The sequence below is a fragment of the Macrosteles quadrilineatus genome, unplaced genomic scaffold (genome assembly GCF_028750875.1).
Source record: "Macrosteles quadrilineatus isolate MER2022 unplaced genomic scaffold, UCM_ALF_1.0 Scaffold_9__3_contigs__length_116548681, whole genome shotgun sequence".
NCBI lineage: Eukaryota > Metazoa > Arthropoda > Insecta > Hemiptera > Cicadellidae > Macrosteles > Macrosteles quadrilineatus.
Genome location: NW_026542602.1, coordinates 64,645,034 through 64,670,456, shown reverse-complemented (window position 1 = coordinate 64,670,456; position 25,423 = coordinate 64,645,034). Strand labels below are relative to the sequence as shown.

At 34.8% G+C, this 25,423-nt stretch overlaps 1 protein-coding gene across 1 annotated transcript; it reads right to left on the bottom strand.

Annotated features, from left to right (window-relative positions):
- Window positions 1–14,470: 14,470 nt before the first annotated feature.
- Window positions 14,471–16,462, bottom strand: LOC129003510 (alpha-crystallin A chain-like). The gene is made up of 3 exons (XM_054431806.1): window positions 16,349–16,462; window positions 15,501–15,662; window positions 14,471–14,794 (listed from the first exon to the last, which is right to left on the bottom strand). Exons 1-3 carry the CDS (start codon window positions 16,460–16,462, stop codon window positions 14,471–14,473), a joined length of 600 nt encoding a protein of 199 aa, XP_054287781.1.
- Between the last annotated feature and the right edge of the window lie 8,961 nt (window positions 16,463–25,423).

The window sequence follows — 25,423 nt, the reverse complement described above, 5'->3', positions numbered from 1 at the left end:
TAAGTTAGAAGAGGAGTTGTACACTAAATATGTAATCTCTATAAAATGTATGATAAGTATATATTGTATACTTATCAAAATGTTTGCACTTCTAGGTTATGGTGATTTTGGATTAAGACCAGCAACTTCAAGACCAGCAAAATCACAAATTCAAAAGAAAAAATAAATTATAAAACACTGAGTTTTAGGTTTTACCAAATGTTATCATTTCACCTTTATAATCAAAAACTAAAATTGTTGTCATTCTGAATGATAAGAGAATGAGTTGGATTGAAACGTGTCTGTTTTTGAGAAAACGAGTAAACAACAAATAAATATAAAACTCTATCTGTGTACATTGGTGAAAATCAATAATCTAAACATTTTCTTTACCTAATCAGTAAGGACGACCGATCTATAAGGAAAGATTTTTACATTTTATTAATCCAGGATCCTTAGTTAATCCATTCAGTACACTGATCCCTTAGATATATATTTAAGAGAGATTTCTAAACCTTTACTTCTTTAGACCATCTAAATGACAGTACAGTAAATAAATGTTCTAACCTTAACACTTCAATATGTGTTTCTATTATCCACTTCAGCTTTCTCTCAGCAGCTGATTGTTTCAAAATAGTTGTGTCTTGATTTGTGTTGCTAACCACTGTATCCGTAGATTCTTTAAAATCACATGTGTCGGAAAAAGCAAGCCCCAACACGTCGAAGGACGCACCTATAAAATGGGCTCCTCCGATACACATACCAAGCCCTGGTAGATGTATCAAGTGGTTGTAAGCAAAGTAAGACAATTGCAAAAATACAGTCAAGTAGTAGGAAATATCTGTGTCCATGGAATACGGTAACCAAATAGGATAAAGGAGCTTCCTCTGAGATGAAAATACTGCAGCGTTATAAACATAAAATACGTAGATCGAACCGACAAAATAATTAGCAAATTTTGTAACTGTGAAAGAAATGCGATCGGCTTTGTCCCACACGTACTTGTACTGCTGAAGGTTGAGTTGGTTTGACAGAGGTGAGAAGCGATCTTGCATGGTTTCAATCAGATTACAAATAGTAGATCTGTTCTTTAAATAGATCAAGTAGAAGTAGAGTGAGTGACTTATTATCACTCCGTACAACAAAGCGTCAGTGTTGACTGACAAGTCATCGTACTTGAGAAAGAACAAAATCCAGCCTGTGACCGAACAGAAAATCAAGACGAAAAAGCCAAATACTACGATAGCGATGTCCTTCCACAAAGAGTTGGGTTTTATAGCTGCCATACTGAAGTACAACTCGATGTATTTCAGAAATTCATCTTTGCCACCTTCTGAACCTTTTGCTGGTGCAACTGCTTTCATCATGTAGCTTTGTCTGAAAAATTGATTATTTTGTGTGTTAGGTAGCACAATAAATTTAATTTCATAAATAAATACTTATGTAGAGAAAATGAGTCTTTGGGGAAGAAAAATAAGCAGGAAGTTTTAGTTTTCTTGAAGTGTACAGTAAGGGCAATGCCCTAAACCATTACCCCAGTAAGAAAATTATAAAATTGAAAAAAAATTTGTCTGCATATCCATACAATTGTAACGGATACTATAAATGCAGACGTGTGTTTGTTTACGACATTTTCACATGCAGCCTATCGGGTTACTTTATACCAAGGTGACCAATATACAAGAAAACAAATGGTATAGTTTGATTTAGGACTTTGCCCCAGGTCAGAGGTGACCTCAAAGAAACAAATCTTATGTGTATTTTAGTTTAAATTTAGTTTGGTTTCATTGTTGTTTTTCTTTGTTAATTTTTTTAAATTTTAGATTTTCAAAGGATTGACTCTGTTTTGGAAATTAATTGAAGGGAAATAAAAAACACCATAAACGAAGAATCTATTGAGGACAAATTAAATAAATGAATAATTCTATAGCTTTAAAACTAGTATAACAAAACAAAATTTGTCCTTGTGCTACCAAAATTCATACTACCTTATATTGGTACAAAGTAGAGAATTAATTAATAAGTACCAGTTAGAGCTTGCACTTCACAAAGGTAAAACTTTAATTATACAGTTAACATGATCTTTATGTCCCTAACGTTTAACCTGTTAAAAGTACTTAATTGATATAAGTTTGCAGTTTTAGGAAGTATTTGAAAAATGTAATTAAAATACTGAAGCCAAAATTTAAGGCAAGAAGTAAGTTATAGCATGTTTTTCAATAGTTATGATGGATTGGCATAGTATTTACACAAATAATCAGAACTTAAGTTAAACACATTTTGCTTTATAACATAAATTGCCTGCAACTAATAAGAACATTTGAAATTTTGTCAGCTAATTTTTGAGCGAAGCTCTTATACGTCGACTCTTATGCATTTTGTAATACGCAAACTCCTCCTAGACGGCTGAATCAATCGTTTTCAAATTTTGCATGGTGATAAAGACCATATCGGTGAGTGCCAACATGTATATGGCGTTAAAAAAGTCTCTCAGGAATCCGCCCCACTGGGTCTCAAAGTTTCAATGTAATCCTTATGGAAGCAGTATTTGATACAAACAAAGACATATGATCTGCTGCAGTATGACTTTTGAATGCAGTAGATAACGAAAAAGTTGATAGCATTATTCCACAGATATTAGAACAGAAACGGTATGGATCATAAATATAATCAAATGACGACACTAACTTGAGGTACGTGATGTAGGAAGTGGTGAAGGAAGTAGTTAAGGTGAGCAGTGTTGAGTGTGGGAATGGATTAATGTATCTGCAATGCTAAAATGCTATGGGAAGAGACTGTAGACTGTAGGTTAAAATGATTACGAGGCACGAATTGATACATATTTTCGATATATGCAATCGTTTACAATAGAAATTTACAACTGAGTTGACAACAGCTGATTTTTACTCCATAGAGGCTAAAAATGATTTTTACTCCCTAAAGAATAAAAATGCTACTTTAGACCTGCAAAACATGCATTAAAAACTACTGTTTTTACTGCAGTATGACAAAAACAATATAATATGAACCCTTGATGACTCCGCTCAATTTTGTGGATGCCTCTGCGAACGCCACCTAGTAATGATAAAACTATTATTTGTATAGGTACTGAATGTCAATTTTTGATATACAAAAATCAACACCATTATAAGTGTATGGATGATAAACATCTAAATTCTACTAACAGAATTTAACCTGAACAAACTAAGATTTTATACTAAAATACCTAACTCTAGACAGTATATGTTAACAAATCGTATTTTAAAATGCCAAAAAGTATACCTGTTGTAAACGTTTAAAGTAAAACTGGTAAAACACAATCCCAGACCAAAAAATTGTCATTTATTAACCTTACTTGCTGGCAATATAACCAAAGTTGTAAAAAATGTTATTACCCAATTCTAAGTGATTGACCAATATTATGGTTATTGTGTTCGATAATGGGTTATAGACATGGTATGCAATTAGATTATTGGTTAAGTGCATAGCGAAGTGTCTCCCTTTAATGAAGTCTTTATTAACAATTCTTTCAAGCTTTCCCAATCATCCGATACCACCTCCCTCCTCTAGATCTCTTTATAGAAGAACAGCTCAGTTGAGATTTGGATTTTGAAAATTTTCAAAATCCACACCAGGGGGCTACTATATTCTCCTTTAGGTGATACTCCTGTGAGTATTCTAGGGTCTTACGGATCTTTAATTGGGCTTTTGTTATTTTTAATTTCTCCTTAAATCTCTCTATGAAAATTTAGCAACTGTTTAGACTAACTTTATTAGCCCCAGTGAGGGTAACTGCCCCCCACCACCGCTAAAACTGCCCCCATTACCGCTGAAAATGGAAAGAGGGAAGTGACCCACCCTACCAAAGGCTAATACCATTGATTATTGGAATAGTCAAAGCTAATACCAAATATCACACTGGTTTAATGTCTTCAGTACTGTCTGTAATGCTCATATGTCTGATACTTGAATCCCTGTCTCAGAATCTCCATATAACCATAGACAAAATATAACCCTGCTGTTTAGTTGAGGCAAGCAGATTGTCAGAGGAATAGAACAGGAATGGCTGGGCCAGCCCTTACCTTTAGTACGCCCTCATTAAATACACAATTTAAAAGTAGAAACGTAATGAATAATAATCAGAAAATCAATTATTACTATATTCATTGATTCGTTAGCTGAGAAATAAAACCATTGCCCGAATTAGTGTGGGTATTGTAAAAGTATACATACATGGTACAAACAAAGTAGGAAACCAATTGTTTAATTGTAGTGATAATATAAATTTAAGTATTTCAGTTTTTAAATTATTTCCACTTTTGATTGGTGTATTCGGTAAGGTGTAACTGAAAACATTTATTCGCAGGGCTGGCCCGGCCATTGTCCTATTTTAATCAGGTAGTCTCAACTTAATCTAAGACACTAAGACAGGGTATAGCACACCCCTAGTTAAGTTTTATAATAACCACAGTTTTGAGTTTGACAAGATAAGGATAACAAGTCTGATCCACAAAAACGCCCTGCCACCATTCCCTCAGCATGGATCGTTAAAATTACTTCAATGGTATTGTTAGGTCAGGCTATACCGTTAAATTCTAGTCCTGACCCAACTACCTCCAGACGAAGCACATCAAGTTAGCTGGATTTCCGATAGTATCTAACACATTTTATTATTTCTAATAATTTTTTATACACCGGGTATCTACAATTTATTTATCTTTGTGGCATGTACCTTACTTCTAACTATTGTTAGTAGTTACTGATAGCATAATAAATCTATAGATATCATTAATTTCAAAATAATTAAGAGTGTGGCTAGTATCTTGTCCACCTACAAGAACAAATAAAATCTGATGTTTTACTTTGGAAACAACATACTTTGATCACTTCAATATATTGATCCATCCATTATCTATATGACTTTGTAAATATGACTGTTTTCAAGCAGTTTTTTGTCGGGACCACGTAAGCTTGCAGTTGGTGGTAGCCAATCACAAGACAAGGCTAGTGCGACGTTGCCACATCGCCCGTTGACAACACTTTAAAATATACTAAGCAATATTTCAAATCAGCTGGTATTATTAGATTTGGCAACACCGCACGGTTCTCATTGGTTCATTCAAAATCATATGGCAAATAGGCTCCTCCCTCAACTGCAAACTTACGTGGTCCCGACAGTAGCTCATCACAGGTTATGTAAACCATCTAGCACGATACTGCAAGCCAATACTTTCATACTTTTCATTGAAATGGTGACCATACAATATTATAAGACCACAAAAGTGGACTCAGCCTGAAACATTGTTAGGCAAGCTTTTGTAGGGATATAGTCGACACCATTCTGCACCCTGTGACCTCCACATAAGGCGCCAATTTTTACCCTGGAACTACCCTCTTCAGGTCACCATGTTGAATAAGATTCCATCAAAACATCTCTTCCAGGATGAACTTAGTGAAGGTGAATCTGATCGGAACATCCAAAGACATATCCATTCTTAGCTTGGACAGGAGGCAGTTTGTTATATTGCTTAGTGGATTTTGAGAAATTCCAAAAAGAGATAATCAATATAGAAAGCACTAATGAATATTTGAGTGCCCACCAAAATTATCAACCTTGTCAAAATATTTCAGACATATAGATGTCAAGGGGTTAATGACTGAAAACTTTTGGAACAATTTAAATTTGGAGTTTATTATATGGTTATGAGTAGGTTTCTTCTAAATTTGCCAAAAAAGTAACAAAAAAACAAAGTGGATTTATCCAGTGGTGGACCCAGAGGGGGGGCGACCGCCCCCCCCCCTTGGGCATACATACATATATATAATTTTTACTGCATGTAATACAGTAGTGCATACACATTGTGTAAAATAATCTGTCACACTAACTTTGGACAAAGATATTGTATAAAACTGCCATTTAGGAGACTTAGTTTGCACACATTTTTCAGGGAGTACTCCGGAACCCCCCATACCCCCGTTTCGCCCCCCCCCCTTGTGGCTGTTCTAGATCCCCCACTGTATTTATTTTCTCCAATTTCACTCTTCTTTGGCCATAATGCATTTATGTTATTTTATAAAATACCATAAATAATACTTGTAACTCGTTTCACTATTGCAGATGATTAGAGGGTTAAATTAAACCATGTTTAAGATCTGGATTGAAATAGACGATAACAATTTACTAAGAAAGCCAAATCGTGAATGAAAGCATAACGAAAGTTAGATGTAAAATTAATAGTTCAGCACACAGAATGATAAATTGGCTACACACAGTACACAATAATCTACAATAGATTTGAAGTTCAGTGATTCTTCAATACCATTAGGATGTTCACGTAAGAAAAAGCTGTGCGTAGAGTCTGAAACAAAATTTACTATACTGAATATGCATTCATGTTTACATTATCATATTTTTACAGAGCTACTTATCTTACAGCTAAACCAAGTCGTCAGCTTAATACTAATGTGCAAGAAAGATTGGATAACATTCTATGGCCTTTTATTTAGGAAATTAATGATTATAAACAGTATTTATTTATTTATTCTTTTGGATATAGTAAAATAAAATAACAAATTAAATTACTATAAAATTTATGATCAGATCGATATAGTCTTTTGATATCAAAATACGGTATGGATCATTAACATTAACAAAATGACGTTTTTGGCCCGAAAGTAAACAAAACCATATGTTAATTAATGCTATTAGTATAAGGGTTTTGTTTACATTCGGGCCAAGTCATTTGTTTATGTTTATGACCCATACGGTATTTTTTTAGTATTCAAGGTGTAAACTGTCATGAAACTTGGAAATTATTAAGTAATTTTGACAACAACAGCTGATTTTTACATCATATGATTACATCATTAAAGTTTTGAATAAAATATAAGCATCATTTACTGAAGTGTTTCCAACCTGTAGTAAGAGAACCTTAATTTTTAGTCCGAGGCCATTGCGCTTTTATGAAGGTACCTACATGTCAGGACTATGAATGTATTGGTGTGTTAATCCAGGGCATAAACCTCATTAATTCGACAAACCATCCATTAGAAAAATGCAATTTGAAACCTATTAGAGAAAAATAAGTTACGTGTTGAAATGACGTCATCGATGAGGTAACAATGCCTCTGAAGCTGATGGTGATTGGGCGAATGGTCGCAGTCATCATGATGATCATCGACTTCTGGAACGAAACACTCTGGTCTTCCCAGTGACTACAGTACAGGCTGTTCCGGAACTGCTCACTCTGATAAAACACAAACTCATCATCAGTGACTATAATTATGTAGAATCCATCCAGTCGTGTGTCTTTTGGGCTGCCTTAAAACCCCAAGAAAATATAAAAAGTGTAAGATTTTACCAAACAATTAACTTGATCAATTAAATTATTTATACAATAAAACAACTTCCAACAGCACATTGTTTGGTGAACCCAGGGTTAACTGAAACCATCATACCAACTGAGCCACCGACTCGTTAGGTTTAGCATTATGGTTTTGTTTCAATCTGTAAAATATTCAGGAGACAATCAAGGTTTATATTCATTTATCAGTAACAGCCAGTTTTAGCAGCTAAAAACAATAATTAATTATAAACAATGTTCAACCCAAAAATTGGGAATTTTCTTTATTTTCCAGGGGTTAATTGCAACAATAAATATCATGTTTGGATTTCAGAGCACTATTTAGAGTGTATTAAAAAATAGTTGTAACTTGTAAGTTCCGTATCTGGCACTTTTGCAATAAGCTCCACCACAGGGTTGCCATCTTTGGTTAGAGAAAAATTGGAGCGGACCCCCTCTCCCACTAGGATCAACACGGGCAAAAGGGTTTAAAGTTGAGACTATCCCGACAGAATCGGGAAGGATGGCAACCCTGCTCCACCATGAACTGATTGTTTTCATAGTCAAGTTATAAAATAAAACAACTGTATCAGCACTAGACCTTGTTGTAGATGTGCTGACCCGGGTAACAGAAAGTGAAGAGATGAAAGACGATGACTGCTATCAAGAAGATGTTTTGTCCCATCTTCTGGTAGTCTTGTCTCTCTGCAGCCTAATGTGAACACAAGATAGTTAACACATGAGGAACACCTGATACAGTAGACAGTAGAATCCCTGTAGCAATTGTTTGTACACCTCAGGACAGTTAAACGGTGTCATGATATTTCATCTTCATATTAAATGTTATACTGTTGTTATTGTTCTGTAAATTCACGCTTTACTTTACTTTACTTTTAATGAAATGGCGACCATACAAAGTAGGTATTTTAAGCCAAGTATGAATGGAGATGAGTGTAGGATGAGTGGCGCGCTCTTGTAGTCTTGTTAGTGACTAAGGCCGACATAATCCCTTCGACACAGCTGTTAATTAAAAGCCCATACAGCTAATGGCAACTAAACATATATACCATCATTGCTTGGTAGCGCTATCGTTGTTTGTTCTATGTTATGTCCGTGTCGTTGTTTGTTCTATGTTATGTCCGTGTCGTTGTTTGTTCTATGCTATGTCCGTGTCGTTGTTTTATGTTTATGTATATTCATATATTTATTTTGACATGTTGCTAGCTTTAAAAATGTTGTCTATTGTAATGCTTTTCAACATATATGTGTGTTAAAAGAAGTTCAAAAATATACTATCTTCTTTCCATTCTTCTGAAACTGATCATCAAATTCTGATTTGATTGCAACATTATTTATCTTCTGACTGATTGCTGGGGGAAAAAATACTTTTTGACCTGTGATATGATTGTTGGCAATCTAATTACTCATCGATGGGCGACCAAAACGCATATTGTATGGGGGTAACAGTTAATACATTACCAGAACAGCTTGAAATGCAGCAAAACAGATGACAAATATATAGGTAAGGACCACTTCAATCAAAGTAGTCTCAAATACAGTTTTGTAGAACTTGACAAATCTGTAAAATTATATTTAACAATTAATTACTTAAAATAAAGTTTTATACTATAGGTACATTTCAAAAGGAATTTTGATTGAGACTTCTTTCCTGTATTTGGTAGTTGTTTTATATTAATTTAAGGATTTAAAACCCACCAAGAAGTCGTTTATTTGAATTTAAAACCCTTTTGAAATATAATGTTTTAAGGTTTTGGGCAATCCACCACATATTCTTCACCTATGCATCATCTTTAAAAATATACCTATAAAACCCGTCCTTTGTATTTTTATCTCTTAAAATTGATTTGTCTTAAAAATGTATCAACAAATATCATATTTTTACTGCTTTCAACTTGGTAATCTATACATTTTAATAGGCAAGCATGTTTCTTTAAAACATTTTTTCTCAGCTCATGTGCATCGCCAGGAAAATCTACGCACACTGTTAGAAAGATAATTTGCTGTAGGTGTGCAGAATCCCTTAGTAAATTAAAATAGGCTCAAAAGTAGGTACAACAAATAAATTTGAAATAAAAAAAAAATACATGGACCTTAAGGGTTGCCATGCCGGTGACAAAATAACAACAAAATCTAAACAGAAAATCAAAACAAATGGAAGAAATTCCAATCACATTTTTTATTTATTTATGAAAATAGAGAAGCCTGTACATTACATATTTTTGGTAGAGTTTTCGACCACTGGACGACCACTAGTAATACATTAAACTGTATGATTATTTAACTTTTCTTACCTTGTAATCTCTACATGAGTTTCTACAATCCACTTTAGCTTTCTCTCTGCTACTCTCTGTTTCAGAAAAAATATTGAGTCTTGATTTCTGCTGTTGGCAACACAATCTGGAGTTTCTTTAAAATCACAAATGTCGGAGAAGGCAAGTCCCAACACGTCAAAGGACGCACCTATAAAATGTGCTCCCCCTAGACACACACCGAGCCCCGGTAGATGCACAAGGTGGTTGTAAACTAGGGCAGATACTTGCATCAATACAGTCAGGTAGTAATAAAGATCTGTTTCCACGGAATATGGTATCCAAGAAGGATAAAGGAGCTTCCTTTGAGAAGAAAATATTCCAGCATTGTAAATATAAGGGATGTACATAGCAGCGACAAAATAATTAGCAAATCTTGTAACTATAAAAGAAATGCGATCGGCGTTGTCCCAAACATAGTTGTACTGCTGAAGGTTGAGTTGGTTTGATAGAGGTGAGAAGCGATCTTGCATGGTTTCAATCAGATTTGAAAGAATGAATCTATTCTTCAAATAGATCGAGTAGACGTACAGACAGTGGCTAAATAATACTCCATACAAGAGAGCATCAGTGTTAATAGACAAGTCGTCGTATTTGAGAAAAAACAAAGTCCAACCTGTGACCGAACAGAAAATAAGGACAACAACCCCATACATAACTATAGAGATGTCCTTCCACCAGGAGTTGGGCTTAGTGGCTGCCATACTCATGTACAACTCAATGTACTTTAAAAATTCATCTTTGATTTTATCTGAACCCTCCGTTGATGTCATTGCTTTCATTTTGGAGTTACTGTACGTCTGAAAAATACCAGTTGTTATAGTTTTACGGTAGTTTTTAATTTAAAAAACATTGATGGCGAGAAATGTAAAAGGTTTCATCACCATATCAATTGGTAATAAAAATAGCTTTGTCTATGGTTTTAGCATTGACTATTGGGGATTATACAAGTATAAGCTTTCTGAACTTTATATCAGAAATGTAAAAATCATGTTTGGTGTTTACTCAAGTTTTATGTTTGGAATTAAAAATCTGAAGTCAATTTTCATATTACCACACCTAGAAATGTACATATGTGGGGGTAAGACTTAACACAAAAAAGTCTACAAAGTTTGCATGTACCATATTAAACCTAATATTGTAAATAAAAAAGTACCAAAGAATTTTTAGTGAATTAGTCTGATAGTCCATCACCTGAAATCTAATGGACAAATTGAACTGAATTTTTGCAAGATTGGAGCTGATATACTACAGGTGGACATAGACCTATTTTTGTTTTGAAACTCTACTAGGGCTTCACCTAGGGGTCTCAACCCCAGCATCCTAAATCTCGGGATCCCAGCCAGTTTTTTGTACATGGAAATTCCGAAAGTAGAGTCTTAACGAGATTACAGAACCTGACTTTTCACAAATATGAGGATTTTTACTTTACATACTAAACGCAAAGAGCGCATTTGATATGAAAAACCTGTGTCAATCAGTGATTGAAGTATTGAAGTATTTTCCTAATACTAACGTAAGCCTAAATAATACTTGCAACAGTACAATTAATTGTTTAAATACTGTACACAAATTGTATAGAGAGAGAAAGAGGGAAGAGGTTTATTGTTACGGTATCAATCTTTCTTTTCCCATTTTAGACTAGTGTGTTAATAATTGTTTTATCCTCTTCCCAATGCAAAGCATGGGTACAGTGGCTAGTCGATACAATATAGATAGTCGGATTGATAGATAGATAATCGAATACAAATTTTAGCATGAAACATTTTAGGGTTGTCTATTATATTGTATCATAAGAAAATGCAAAATAAATTGATCAATCATATTCAAGCTGTCGAATTTCACCAGGTGAAACAATCAAAGTAATTATTGTCTTTTCACTTCCCATAGATTTAACATTAATTGCCTAAGAGTTAACCTAAATGTCAATGACTAATTTGAGTTTACTCAAATGGTTATCGTTACCTAGAACTGTGCAATTAAGAGCAAAAATTATTCTATTAGCCCAATTTATTGGTAATTTAGGTAGGTACCTGATAAAAACTTTCTGATTTGGATGCACAAAAGCAAACTTGTATCTTAAAAGATGTTCAGTGTAAAATGACTTGAAGAACGTTGATTATATTACTTTAAAATTCAGGGCAGTAGTTAAGAAGGAAAGAGTAAATGGTAGTTTGAAGTAGTAAAGTAAAGAAAATTGCCTGAAAAACAACTACAATCATGATGGAATAGAATAACATTGCTATTAGAGCCCATAAAGATGAATCCGAGAGCAATTGATTTTAGTCATTGATGAAACGGATTTATGTACTCTGATATTGCACTTTTTTGGCATTATATGTACTACAGTGTAATTCATTTATATTATTTTCTAAAATAAAATATATCCATATACAGGGTGAATCTCGTAAGGTGTCCAGTATTGATTTCAGACAAACCGTTGGTCCTACGATGATGAAGTAAAATTATTTCCCACTAAACCAACCCCAAGGAATAACTTAAAAATATTTTTAACGATTTTTAAATACAGGGTGTACCAGAAACTGAGGGTCACTAGTCCGAATCTACGAAATATCAAATACAAACGTATATCATGCTATACATCAAATTAAAGCTCTTTTCAATCCAAACCATTTGGCAGAATCGGATTTTGATTATATTGATTCATTTCAAAATGGCGGCTGTTTTTGTGAAAAAATTAATATTTTTTTGAATACCCTGTATTTTTCTTAAAAATGCAGATATCTTGATTCTGATTCAAATATCGCATTCCTTATGAGCTAAGCTTTATTTTGATATGCAACACATCAATATTATCTCTAAAACAAAAAGTTTCAAAAATATCAGTTTTTGAAAATATGTACATAGCCAAAACTCAAAAATTTCAAATAGCACCATTAGTCAAATAGCATATCATTTTAAAGGTATTGCGATTCTAAGAAACTTTCAAATTTTAACCTTATGCGTATCTATTTTGGTTTTCGAGTTATCAACAAAAAACATGTTTCCCCACATTAAAACGCATGTTATTTGTTAAACATGGTGGTAAAGGCTGGACCACACTTATAGCCGTCTGGCTGACGCACAAATAACATGAGTTTTAATGTGGGAAAACATGTTTTTTGTTGATAACTCAAAAACCAAAATAGATACGCATAAGGTTTAAATTTGAAAGTTTCTTAGAATTCCAAAACCTTTAAAATGATATGCTATTTGACTAATGGTGCTATTTGAAATTTTTGAGTTTTGGCTATGTACATATTTTCAAAAACTGATATTTTTGAAACTTTTTGTTTTAGAGATAATATTGATGTGTTGCATATCAAAATAAAGCTTAGCTCATAAGGAATGCGATATTTGAATCAGAATCAAGATATCTGCATTTTTAAGAAAAATACAGGGTATTCAAAAAAATATTAATTTTTTCACAAAAACAGCCGCCATTTTGAAATGAATCAATATAATCAAAATCCGATTCTGCCAAATGGTTTGGATTGAAAAGAGCTTTAATTTGATGTATAACATGATATACGTTTGTATTTGATATTTCGTAGATTCGGACTAGTGACCCTCAGTTTCTGGTACACCCTGTATTTAAAAATCGTTAAAAATATTTTTACGTTATTCCTTGGGGTTGGTTTAGTGGGAAATAATTTTACTTCATCATCGTAGGACCAACGGTTTGTCTAAAATCAATACTGGACACCTTACGAGATTCACCCTGTATAAATCCCAAAGTAACTTTTGAGAAAACTAAAAGTCACACCCCTTATAAACCATATATGTACTTAAAATGTCCGTCATGACAAGAAACCTTGCGCAAAACTATCCATTATTTCATAAATTGCTCTTTAAGGTCGTAATTCCTTTTAAAGGGAACTTTCCATATACCTTATGTTAAAAATACTCAGCTGTACTTATTTGTATTGTTAAACAGTCTTGTAACTGCTGTAATTTTAAAATAATAAACTTAATAACATTACTTTTCTACAGAGTTTATTGTACTCAAAAATAGCTTCGGTTTTACAGTGTAATGAAGATCATTCAATACCTAGAGATGTTGTAGTAAGAAAAAAGTGTTTGTAGAGTCTGAAACAAAATTAACAAAGTTGAATTTAAATTCAATATACATTCATGCTGAGGTGCCCCCCCCCCAAAGGTCAGGGCACAAGCCCCCCCATTTCATATTACCTCTTCTCACCCTCAGAGCTTAGCCACCTGCTCCCTTACAACAATAGGTAATAACGAATTTAGGGGGTAAATTCAGAGGTTTTTGCTATTAAGGGGTTTACCATTGAAGCAACAAAAAAATTACAAATTTTTTCATTTAAAAATTCCCTCATTGACTTAACTAACAAGGACTATAGCAGTATGAGTATGGTAAAATTTGTTTACTTACTTTGTTAATAATTCTTGTACTCAACAATAAGTCTCAATAACTTTTTCTTAACTAAAATAAGTTTCCCTTTGTTGTAAGGTTTGTTACTGAAGCTAAAGTTTCTCTTACTTTTGTTAAATGTTAGTTAATGAAATGGGTAGAAAAAAGAGAACAAACAACTATTATTGAAAACTTGAGTTTATTTACTAACAATAAAAATTACTCATTCAGGAAACAGACTTATAGCTATCTGAAGCAAAGACAACATCTTTTACTATAAATAGCTCACACACAAACATTACTAACTTGCAAAAGATAAAACATTACAGAACAAATTTACAATAACATATGAAACAAACATGATCTGTTTCCTGCAGTAAACAGTACCGGTAAGTTAATTTCTATCAGTCTTACAAAATATTGAGGTTAGACCTCTAGTCTTACTTCTTCTCCTCTTCCTGCTGTGGTTGAGGTTCGGCTGCTTTGATGGCTGGAGCGTTGGTATGTGTGATCGGAATATTCCTGCCGTTCTTCTCATGGAGTTTCTTAGGAGCGTGAAGCTGCAGAATCCCGTCAGAAGACAACGTAGTCTGCAGTGCACTGGCGTCGATATCCTCCGGCAGGTGGACACGACGAGTGAACTGTCGAGAGATGAATCCGTGGTGGTCTCGACGCTCCTCGTGCTGTCCCTCGACAATAGCAAAGTTGTCGACGACCTTCACTGACAAATCTTCAGGCTTGTAATGGCGCACGTGCAAACTGACCTGGACAGTAAATATTGTTAGGATACACCAATCAATGTAGACGGTCTAAATGGTAGATAGTGAGTTAGCGCTACGGACTTAGGGCCCAAAAGACAGCAATGTCATGGGTTCGGATCCTGGTATCTGACACTAACTTTTATCAGTACATTTCACTCTTGTTCTGTACCGGCTCACCCCTTGTTTTGCTGTATACGTTTTACGCACAGGCCTCAGAGGCTTATGTATACGGGCAAATGAAAAATAAAAGAGACTCCCAACCTCTTACAAAAATGCTTTTTAAAATTTTAAGTTGGATGAGAAAATGCTCAGATTTATTGAAAATTTTGAACAAACATGTTAAGCCGCTTCTATTTGAAAGAGTTCACAAACCGGGCCGATCCAACTCTAAAAAAATTATTTTGTGTTGAAAAAGAATAATAAAGCATTTTTAGTCAAAACTTTTTAAACATTTAAATATATTTGTCATCATCCAACTTGGCTTTAAAAAGCAAAAAGATTTAGTAAAATATTTGTTACTGAGGTATTCAACATAGAGTGCTTGAGTATTTCACTTTTTTGTAGACCATTAAATATAAGAGGATAAACTTCTACCAAACCTTTTTACAACTCAAATTTATTGTAATTCAATAAATCACTCTTCTTTGGTAAAATTGAATTTTTAAAATATAAGAATCTCTAAAACTATTTACATCCTAGTTAGGCCTACCTTGAAATTTTTCTCATCATTGACAATGGATGCGTCATGCTCCAGTTTCAAGGGCTCTTCCAACATGGAGGGTGTAAGAGGCATCCCGAAGTAGTGGTCGTAGTGTCTCGGGTGTTCAAGTTGGCGGATAAAATCTCGCATTAGAAACGGAACCAGCGACATCTGCAAAAGTTGACGTTATAGATTAAACATACTCCCTTTTGTAGATTTTATCATCCTTATGGATTGATCCCTGGATGATCTGATGATTGCAGATACGTTTTTGGGCGCTTTGTTGTTAAATACTTGTTTCTTGTTACAGTTATGATAAAATAAATCTATTTGTAAACCATTGCATGCTCTCTGGTATTAAACTAACGAGTAAGGCAAAAAGTGTAAATCCAACCTAAAATTAGAGAGGAATTTACTCATAGTAAACTCAAACATTAATAGCATGAAACACACTTTAAAATTGGTTTCAGCTTTTATGTATAGGGTGAAACATCTACTTGCTCATTCAAAGTCAATAGCGTTGTTTGTTTGTGGAAAAAAATGCATTGGTGAAATTTTCTAGAAAAGTAGAGTAAAATAGATCCCAAGCTAAAATGACATTTCATTTCAGTTCGTTTCAGCGGGATAACTAATGTAATTTTTGTCCGATTTTGATTAAATTTGACTTGAAGGTGTAGGGCGGGATAAACTTGGATGAGTTTGCAAACCACCATATGATCGTTAGGAACATCAAAGATGAAGATAAAGATTGCTTTAAAAAGCATATTTGATAAATATTAAATTTTATAAAGGCTTAAGTTACTTCCGAATCTACTTGCATATGTTTTGTAGTGTTTGAAAATGAATTAATTCGTTACCTGGTATGAGCGTGTGTATGGTAATTGAAGCAAACCCTGAGAAGATATTCTGCTGAGGGGTTTCAAATTCTTGAAAATTGAGCTGGTAGAACGCATGATGGGCATGAGGGACATTTTGTTTTCGGTATACCTAAAAAAGGTGATGATACTTGTTTCATATTTTTGTAATAGTACATCTTACACTTTTAGTGAATTTCCCATATAGGGAATAAGCTATTACCGTATTACTCATGGTAAGACCTGGACCCGAGACCGATTTACTTTTTCGTTTTGAGGGATGGAGGTGTTTTTCTTTAATATTAATAATTTTATTGAATATGACGTTTTGATTTTGAATTTGAGTCAAGTTAAGTAAATTGTCTTTCCCTTAACATAAAAATTATCACCTGTTCTTTAAACAAGAAATATCTAATAATGTTTGTAAATAAAATAAATTAATAGGTTAAGTACTTTACTGTGATCATGGCATTAATGTCCGAAACACGTGTAAGTAATATAAAATAAAATGTTTTTAGGGTACTTAGGTATTTTAATTTACTAAGTAACATATAAAGTAGGTAGCCCTCATTGGTTATATATAAATAGGCCTATGTGTGTTCCGTTAGCACGATAACTCGAGCAAAAATGATCCGATTTTGATGAAATTTGGTATAAAAGTGAAAAACCTACATTTATTCAAACGTGTTAGCGAACCAGCATGATCGGACTATGGAAACGGGGGTTTATGGAGGGTTTTATGGGGTAAAAATTGGTTTTCCCATTTTTGACCCTAAAAAGACAAAATTTCGCAATTTATTTCCAAACCATTTTATAGAGCTTAAAAAAAACAAATAATTTAGTATATTGAAGCGTTATTGTGCACCTAATAGTTACGGAGAAAATTCCAAAAATTGTAAATTTAAAATTCCCATGTTATTGTTAGGAAAATAAATCAACTGTTGTTGTAGTTAGCTTGTTTATTATTTTGATCGAATTTGGAAAATACATGAATTTCTTACTAAACTATTAACATTTTACAACAACAAAAAACACTTTCTTACCCTCCCTGTTGCAACAAACCTAAGTACTTGTTAAACTACTAATTTAACTAAGTAAAGTATTTTTTAAGGCAGTTTTATTAAAAATCATTTGACACCTTATTTTTTAAAGATTGGAAGAGTGTTAACTGAGATATGGCAACTTTAGTGATACGTGACCGCTGGAGGTTAGTTGCAGCGCATGCTGAAAGCGGTCACGTATCACTAACGTTGCCATATTTCAGTTAACACTCTTCCAATCTTTAAAAAATAAGGTGTCAATAGATTTGTAATAAAGTTGCCTTAATAAAGTTATTTTTGTAAGATCTTTGTAAAATTAACGGTTTTTGAGTTATTTAGGAAACAACATTATAAATGGCCACCATTTTGTTTTATGAATTTGAAAAATCATCATAATTTTTTGGTAGCTTTATCTAGTTGTAATAAATGTTTGTGCAAAGTTTCCATTACGCATGCTAACCATTCTTTAGAAAAAATAATAACTGAAAAAAAACAAAATGGTGGCTGAGTGAGTAACTAAGGACTTCAGACAGTTAAAAAATTTGGCCCCATGTTAAATCCCCATAAGAAAAGTTGAATTTTCATTTTTTATTCAATTAACATAAATATTTTAAAAATACAAATAAAACCTGCATAGGACCGATAACCTTACATCATTTGGTACAACCCTAATTCGGTCCAGTAGTATGGTCAGGCTAGCTGTCATAAGTTTTGCAAAAGTTTTTAAATTTTATAAGATTGAACACTAGTATATAAACCACAACGAACCAACCATAACATATGATACCATTTTTTTTCTTGCATCATTAACACTCAAAGATTGAAACTATTTAATTATTTTATCATATTTTAGCAATTTACCGTTGCTATCAACTGTGTAAAGTTACAATTTACAAAAATGTTTCTAATAAAATACACTTACCTTTAGAATATCAGGAACAACAATGACAATCAGTAGCTAACTGAACGAAAACCGCCAACTCTTGTAAAATCTCAACTCACAACAATGGACTGACTAGCTCTCACTACAGAACGCAATTGTGTCAATCTTCGAACGTCCCTCGTTCTGTGCGTTTCTGTTGCCCGGTACGATAATTATCGTATTTGTGCGATATTTTTGCTCCTTTCCCATAATTTTTTTTTTAATTGTTCGATATTTTTGACAATGCGTACGATTTTTGTCATAAAATAAGATTATTTTCTGGTAAAGAAAACGGCAATATCGTTTCGATGTTTGATCTGTCCGAATCAGCTGTGTAGAGGGTATAGCCCTGCAGCCTACGGTGTCTTCCATTTTGCGGTCAGTCCATTTACCGGTTAGTCCATTTTCCAGTCAAGTCTAGGTATGTGTGGGGGGCGAGGAGGTTCTAGGGGTGGGAGGATTTCCATTTTGCGGTCAGGTTTCGATTCCTGGAATACGTGACTAGCCTATATTCAGAATGAAAATTGATTTGGTTTCATGTACATAGAGCAGCAACAATCTTGATTTTTTACAGGATGACGAGGTTTAGATCTCCATGAGAAGTTGTTGACGGAGCCACTTTTATATTAACAGACAGATTTTTCTTAACTCGCAAATCATGTCTGATGATATAAAGCTGTATATTCCAATAAACTAGTCAAGAAGGCTATATACACATCGAATTGAGAGGTTGTCAGCCATTTTTACTAGGGGTAGTGTATACTCTGTATTGTTCTTTCTTAATACATTGGAAATAGGGTAACAGGGGATTGTGGAATTGTCATTTAGTAATAAACTCATGATCTAGTAATAAACTCATGATCTATGTTCTGGTTCATTCCTCTAGTTGGTACTAACATAACAAAAATACATGTCAATTTTCTAGCCGAGATAACGCGCCAGTCAGTGCTTACATCCAGTTGTAACTTATTTCTAGCTTATAGCATTCTATCGCAGTCTTCAGTGGTAAAACCAGAGTGGCAGGCGACACTGCCTCCGCTGCAGAGTCAAAGAGAGTTAAATTTTATTAATTTCATCCTCTGAATTGCACTTTTATATCATAATCTTAAATATTTTATGTGTACGATAATTTTGCCCAAATACGATAATTTTGGACTGCCTGGACGATAATTTACTCCGACCAATCTGGCAACAATCGTTCCCTCTCACTCCCACACAGGCCAAACTGTCATAATATCTCTCTATTTTCTCGTGCCATCCAGGCAGTAGGCTAGATCATCGATGTAATAATAACTGTAGAGTTATTGTACATCGATGGGCTAGATTTCACCATCCAGTGTCAACTGAATCATGAATCATCTTCGGTTATAGTTTTCCATTGTTGATTTAAAGTGTTTCAGTTTGTAATGGGTTTATGTAGGAAACTTACAGAGATTAGAAATTGAATATGAAAGTTGTTTATTTGTAGCAAGTTGTTTACATCTTTGATAGTGAGAAAAATATGTTTACGCCACACTACATTATTTTGACGAACTTCCCACGCAAGAATTTAGTCCAGAAAACAGCTGTTTGCCGCCAGCTTATTCAAATGGGGTTTCATTGCGTAATACTGTTCTGCAATGAGTTTTACCGGACACCCAATCAGCTGATTATACTGTATTTGCGTGGCAATGATTGGTTATAAACAAAAACATAACCTCTCTTAGAGGTTATGACTGGTGATGTTTAGTCCTTTAGTTGGTTGAAATATAAGGATTCGTACGAATTAAGTAGTATGGCGTAAACTATCGTACGTAACTCGTCCAAAATGTGTGTACCGGACTCGTATGGTAATCCCGTACTCGACTTCGTCTCGCACGGGAACGACCACACTCGTCCGGTAAACACTTATTTTCAGGACTAGTAACGTAATATACTATTACGCCATACTACACTATTTAGACGAACTTCCCACACAAGGATTTAGTCCAGAAAACAGCTGTTTGCTACCAGCAATCAATGGGGTTTCATTACGTACTACTGTACTGTAATGAGTTTTGCCGGACACCAAACAGCTGATTATACTGTATTTGTTTGGCAATGAGTGATTATAAACAAAAACAATAACCTCTCTTATAGGTTGTGCCTAGTAATTGTTAGTCCTTCAGTCGGTGGTAATATATTTGATGGATTTGTACAGATTTAGTAGTATGACATAAAATATCGTACGTCACTCGTCAAAAATGTGTTTACCGGACTCGTATGGTAATCCCGTACCGTTAAACACCTATTTTCAGGACTAGTAACGTACTAATATACTAGTAGTAATATAGTATGTAGTATATAGTATATAGTATGTAGTAATATACTATGATGCTGTAGTAATATACTATGATGCTGTGCCAAAATACATTTTGGCTGGATGGAGGAAGTAAATATTTTAAAATGGCCTTTGAAGAAATGTTTTTGTAAACAAAACGATACCTATTCAAGACGGGGTAGCTACATGCGAACTGAACAACATCAAAGTGATTTTCGAGGAAACACTGACAAAAGAAACCTCCCTTGCCCCAGATTGGGGCTACAAAGATTCCAAGAACTGACGAGGGAGGGGAGTCCTTTCGCAGAAGGGCGATGTTTTGACTGTTTTTGTACCGGTGCTAAAAGCCGACAAGTAGCCCTAGTCGAATGCGTAGCGTATCCCGAGCCCGAGCGCCGAGTATCCCAGCGCCGAGGGCAAATGAGTACCCCAGCGCCGAGGCCATAAATTACCAAAGGTTCTCTTCTCAGTAGTGCAGAAGTGACGAGAAGTTTGATCTGTGAAGCAAGTAAAGGTTAGGTTAGTTAAGTGCGAGCATATCGAAAGTACGAGAGTCGGTAATGAATTACAAAATATTCATTAAATGTTAATTTAGAATTCGAAACGTATCATGTCTGCAATGAAATGTATATGAAATTAACGTAATTCCAGCACTGATTGTCTACAATGCTCAATTAGGCACACACCTTTACCGCAGTTCGTTGCTTTTGTGAATTCCTCGGCTGTCAAAACTGTCAGATTATGCCAGATAGCCCGCTCGGCGCTGGGGAGACGCGGCGCTCGGGAGACTCGGCGCTGGGGAGACGGAATCATATTGGACATACGCTAAAAACAATATTAGGGATACGGCTGATTGAGAAATACTTTAAAGGATACAATAACTAATAGTTCCCTAAAAAGCAATTAGATCCATAACTCGAACAGAAGAAACAGGTAACTCATTAATACCACTCTCTTAACCCATCCCCAAAATTACTGTTATCTCGCTCTATATTTAAAAATCCATTGTCATACGTTTATCGCAATCCAAATGTCAAACATGGTGATTTCATTTAATGAAGAATACACGTGGGGCGATGGTGATCCAGTTCTACCTGTGTTGTCTGTCTAGTAGAGTCTAGATTCTGGGTTTGCTAGTCCTTTGTGACGAACAGTTAAATGTACTACTATGGATAAAAAGTATTCGAGCTATCTAATCGTTAATAATGTAGGCTATAATTGTAAAGGCGTTTGTAAACAGCTTGTGCTTGTACAACCGGGCACCTGCGGACAGGCTACTACAAGCAGCGGTGTTGTTGTGTACGTATGTTAGTGTCTGCGAAATTGCAGGATCCGTGTAATTGAAAAAATTAATAAGTCGGAGAATTTCGATTATAGTAAATACGAAGTCTATGAATTCATTCAGAACGCACTTTGCTGCTTTTAGAGAATTTCCCATATAGGGAAAGAGCTATTACCGTAGTACTCATGGTAAACTCGAGTAGTAGTAATTATGGTAGTAGTAAACTCATGGTAAACTCGAGACCACTTTACTTTTTCGTTTTGAAAAACCCCCAGAGGCAGAGGTCATAAACACCAATTAATATTTACTATATACAATCACATTTAATATATTAAATGTGTCCGTTAGCACGATAACTCGAGAAAATATCATCTCATTTTGATTAAATCCATACAAACGTGTGTACTACCATAGTAAAAATACCCCCGCCGCAGCAAACCTGCAGACTAAGCGAATTTCAACTCGTCTGATTACATTTTTACTAAAATATTTCCATAAATAAGACATATTATTCCCTATTTAAATAACATTAGATTTAACGAGTGCTTAGGTTTGCTGCTACGGGGAAGGTAAAAAGTGTTTTTTGACCATACGTCAATAGTATAGGATGAAATAAATAAATTTGCCGAATTTTATCAATATATACCCATAAACAAGTAAACTACAACAATTTTCATTGTCTCCATAAGAATAACATGGGAATTTTTAATTACACTATTTTTGAATTTTCTCCGTGACCGTTAGGCATACAACAGCGCTTCAATATACTAAATTATTTCTTTTTTTAAGCTCTACAAAACGGTTTAGAAAGAAATCGCAAAACTTTTTGTTTTTAGGTTCAAAAATGGGAAAAACCCATTTTTACCCCATAAAACCCCCCATAAACCCCCGTTCCCATGGTCCGATTATGCTGGATCGCGAACTCGTTCGAATAAACGTAGGTTCACGTTTGTACCAAATTTCATCAAAATCGGATCATTTTTGCTCGAGTTATCGCGCTAACGGACACATATATATATAAATATATATATAAATATATATATAAATATATATATAAATATATATATAAATATATATATATATATATATATATATGAATTTGAACGGATGGTGTTTTTGGCCTCTAGGGACCTCAAAATGAAAAATTAAATCGGTCTCGGGTCCAGGTCTTACCATGAGTACTACGGTAATAGCTTATTCCCTATATGGGAAATTCGCTAACATAGTCCATTAGTAGATTTCCCATCCTTATGGAACAGCTGAAGCCAATTTTATTGTTGGTTCTGTCCGGTTTTCTGTAGATGTCGTGTTTTGTTTACGATTTGTTTCATGTTATTTCGTTAATTTAAAACCTCGTTTAACCAAATAGTATCTAATCATAAACAATAGCTATTCCACTAGCTACTCTGTATAACCATAGATTAAAAGAAGTAGACATACTAGATATGTAGATATGTCTATACTCCTTTTATCGATGGAATAACAAAACAGTGAGACACAAAATAATGAGAAACTAACCCTAAAATAATAGATATAATACTAAGGGACTATAGTAATACCAGAAACAAAAGAACCCTGGGCCGTTTCGAGCCGCGCAGGTTTGAATGGTACGCCACACCTACCGGCGCGAACCAAGTGATCTTTTCGTTTCTGCGCAGGTTGTTTTTTTCTTGGTATGTTAGCGAATTTCCCTATAGAGAAGTAGCTATTACCGTAGGTCTCATGGTAAGACCTAGGCCCGGGACCTATTTACTTTTTCAATTACCAATTTTTACAATTTTGGTGTCCCCAGAGGCCAAAAACACCATTCGTTCAAATTTGTATATATGTATATATACTTTATTAGTTTCCTCGTAGCAGCAAACCTAGATACTCGATAAACCTAATGTTATATAAATAGATTTAATTGAAAATCAATTCAGACGAATGGAAATTCGCTTAGTCGGCAGGTTTGCTGCGGAGGGGGTATTGTTGTCTTGGGGATTGTTTTTTTACATTATTAGGAAAGATTTTGGGGTTACGGCATTATCAATAGGATAAATCGATTTTCGATTTGGCGAGATTTGAACCCGGAACCTCAGGGACCGAAGTCCCGCGCTCTACGAGTAGACCAGCTCGATCCCCTATAATTGTACTATGTCTAATAGGTACGACAAAATTCAAAAAACTATAAATTTTACTGTTTTTATCCTGTGTTAATCTTATAATAAGCCAACTGTTGTACAGAGGCGGTTCTAGGACCTTGTCAAGGGGGGGTACCCGGTCACGGGACATCATCGTCCTCCACGATCACGGTAAAAATCGGCAATTTTTAACGCACATCTTCGTAAACGCTCTCCGCGGTTTCGAAAATTGCGCTCGGTTCGGCTCGACTTGATCTAAACTTGGACTCATTTTCTGCTCGTACGGATCTCTCGTACCAACCGTTGGTCCGACCACACCCAAATATATAGAGTACCCGCAGACCGGCAGACCCCTATCTTGGGGACTAGGAATCCGAGAAAACTACTATAGATTTTCTGTCGGGAAATCTGAAAAAACTAATGACGTTTTTCTTGGAATTCTGCCAAATATAACCTGCCCTTAAAAATTTACACTATGCCAGTGGCACGTATTTAAATTTTTAAAACTATGCAACATTATACCGTAATTGTCTGGGTATAGCCGAGCGGTTATAGTGCTCGCCTTCAAATCTGAAGGTCGATGGTTCGAATCCAAAGCGAGATCGTTTCCAGACCCAGATGTCATTAATTTGTCATTGGACAATGAAGTAATGGTGCTATCTAAGGCAGATTAAATATTAAGTAAAATATTTTCTATAATGATTATTATCATTATCAATTGAGATGGGCGTTCCCAGTGTATATAGAACTAGCTGTACCCACGGGCTTTGCCCCGTTTTACTTCATAAGTGAGCTCGTTCGCATGGCTCAATTACGTCCTGGTTGAAGTTCGTTCGCTACGCTCACTCACCTATTGGTTGGAGCTCGTTCGCTGCGCTCACTTGCCTTCAGGTTAGCTCGTTTGCTACGCTAACTCGCCTTCAGGTTGAAGTTCGTTCGCTACGCTCACTCACCTTTTGGTTGCAAATTAGCTGTAGTAAATAAATTTAAAAAATAGTGCTGCACCCTGTTGGTAATCCTTGTAACTTAAATGCTATTGCACATCATAGAAAAGAACCAACTTGTTTAATTGAAACAGCTGTTAATATTCATTAATTCCATTTAAATATGAGTACTCATAAGGTTAACATGGGAAACTCCAGAGCCACTGGGGCGGAGCCCGAGAGTCCGATCAGAATAAAAATAGCTTAGTTTTCCTATTTAATGCCTAAAGAATCAGTGTACCAAATTTCAGCCTCCTAGGTAAATGGGAAGTGGGAGAATTAGTGATGAGTGAGTGAGTGAGTGTGTCAGTGAGGGCTTTGCCTTTTATATATTTAGATAATACCCCCACCGCAGCAAACCTGCTAGCAGACTATAAGAGAAATTCCATTACCTCCCCCCCCCGCCCGGGGGGCCTCCCACCCAGCTTA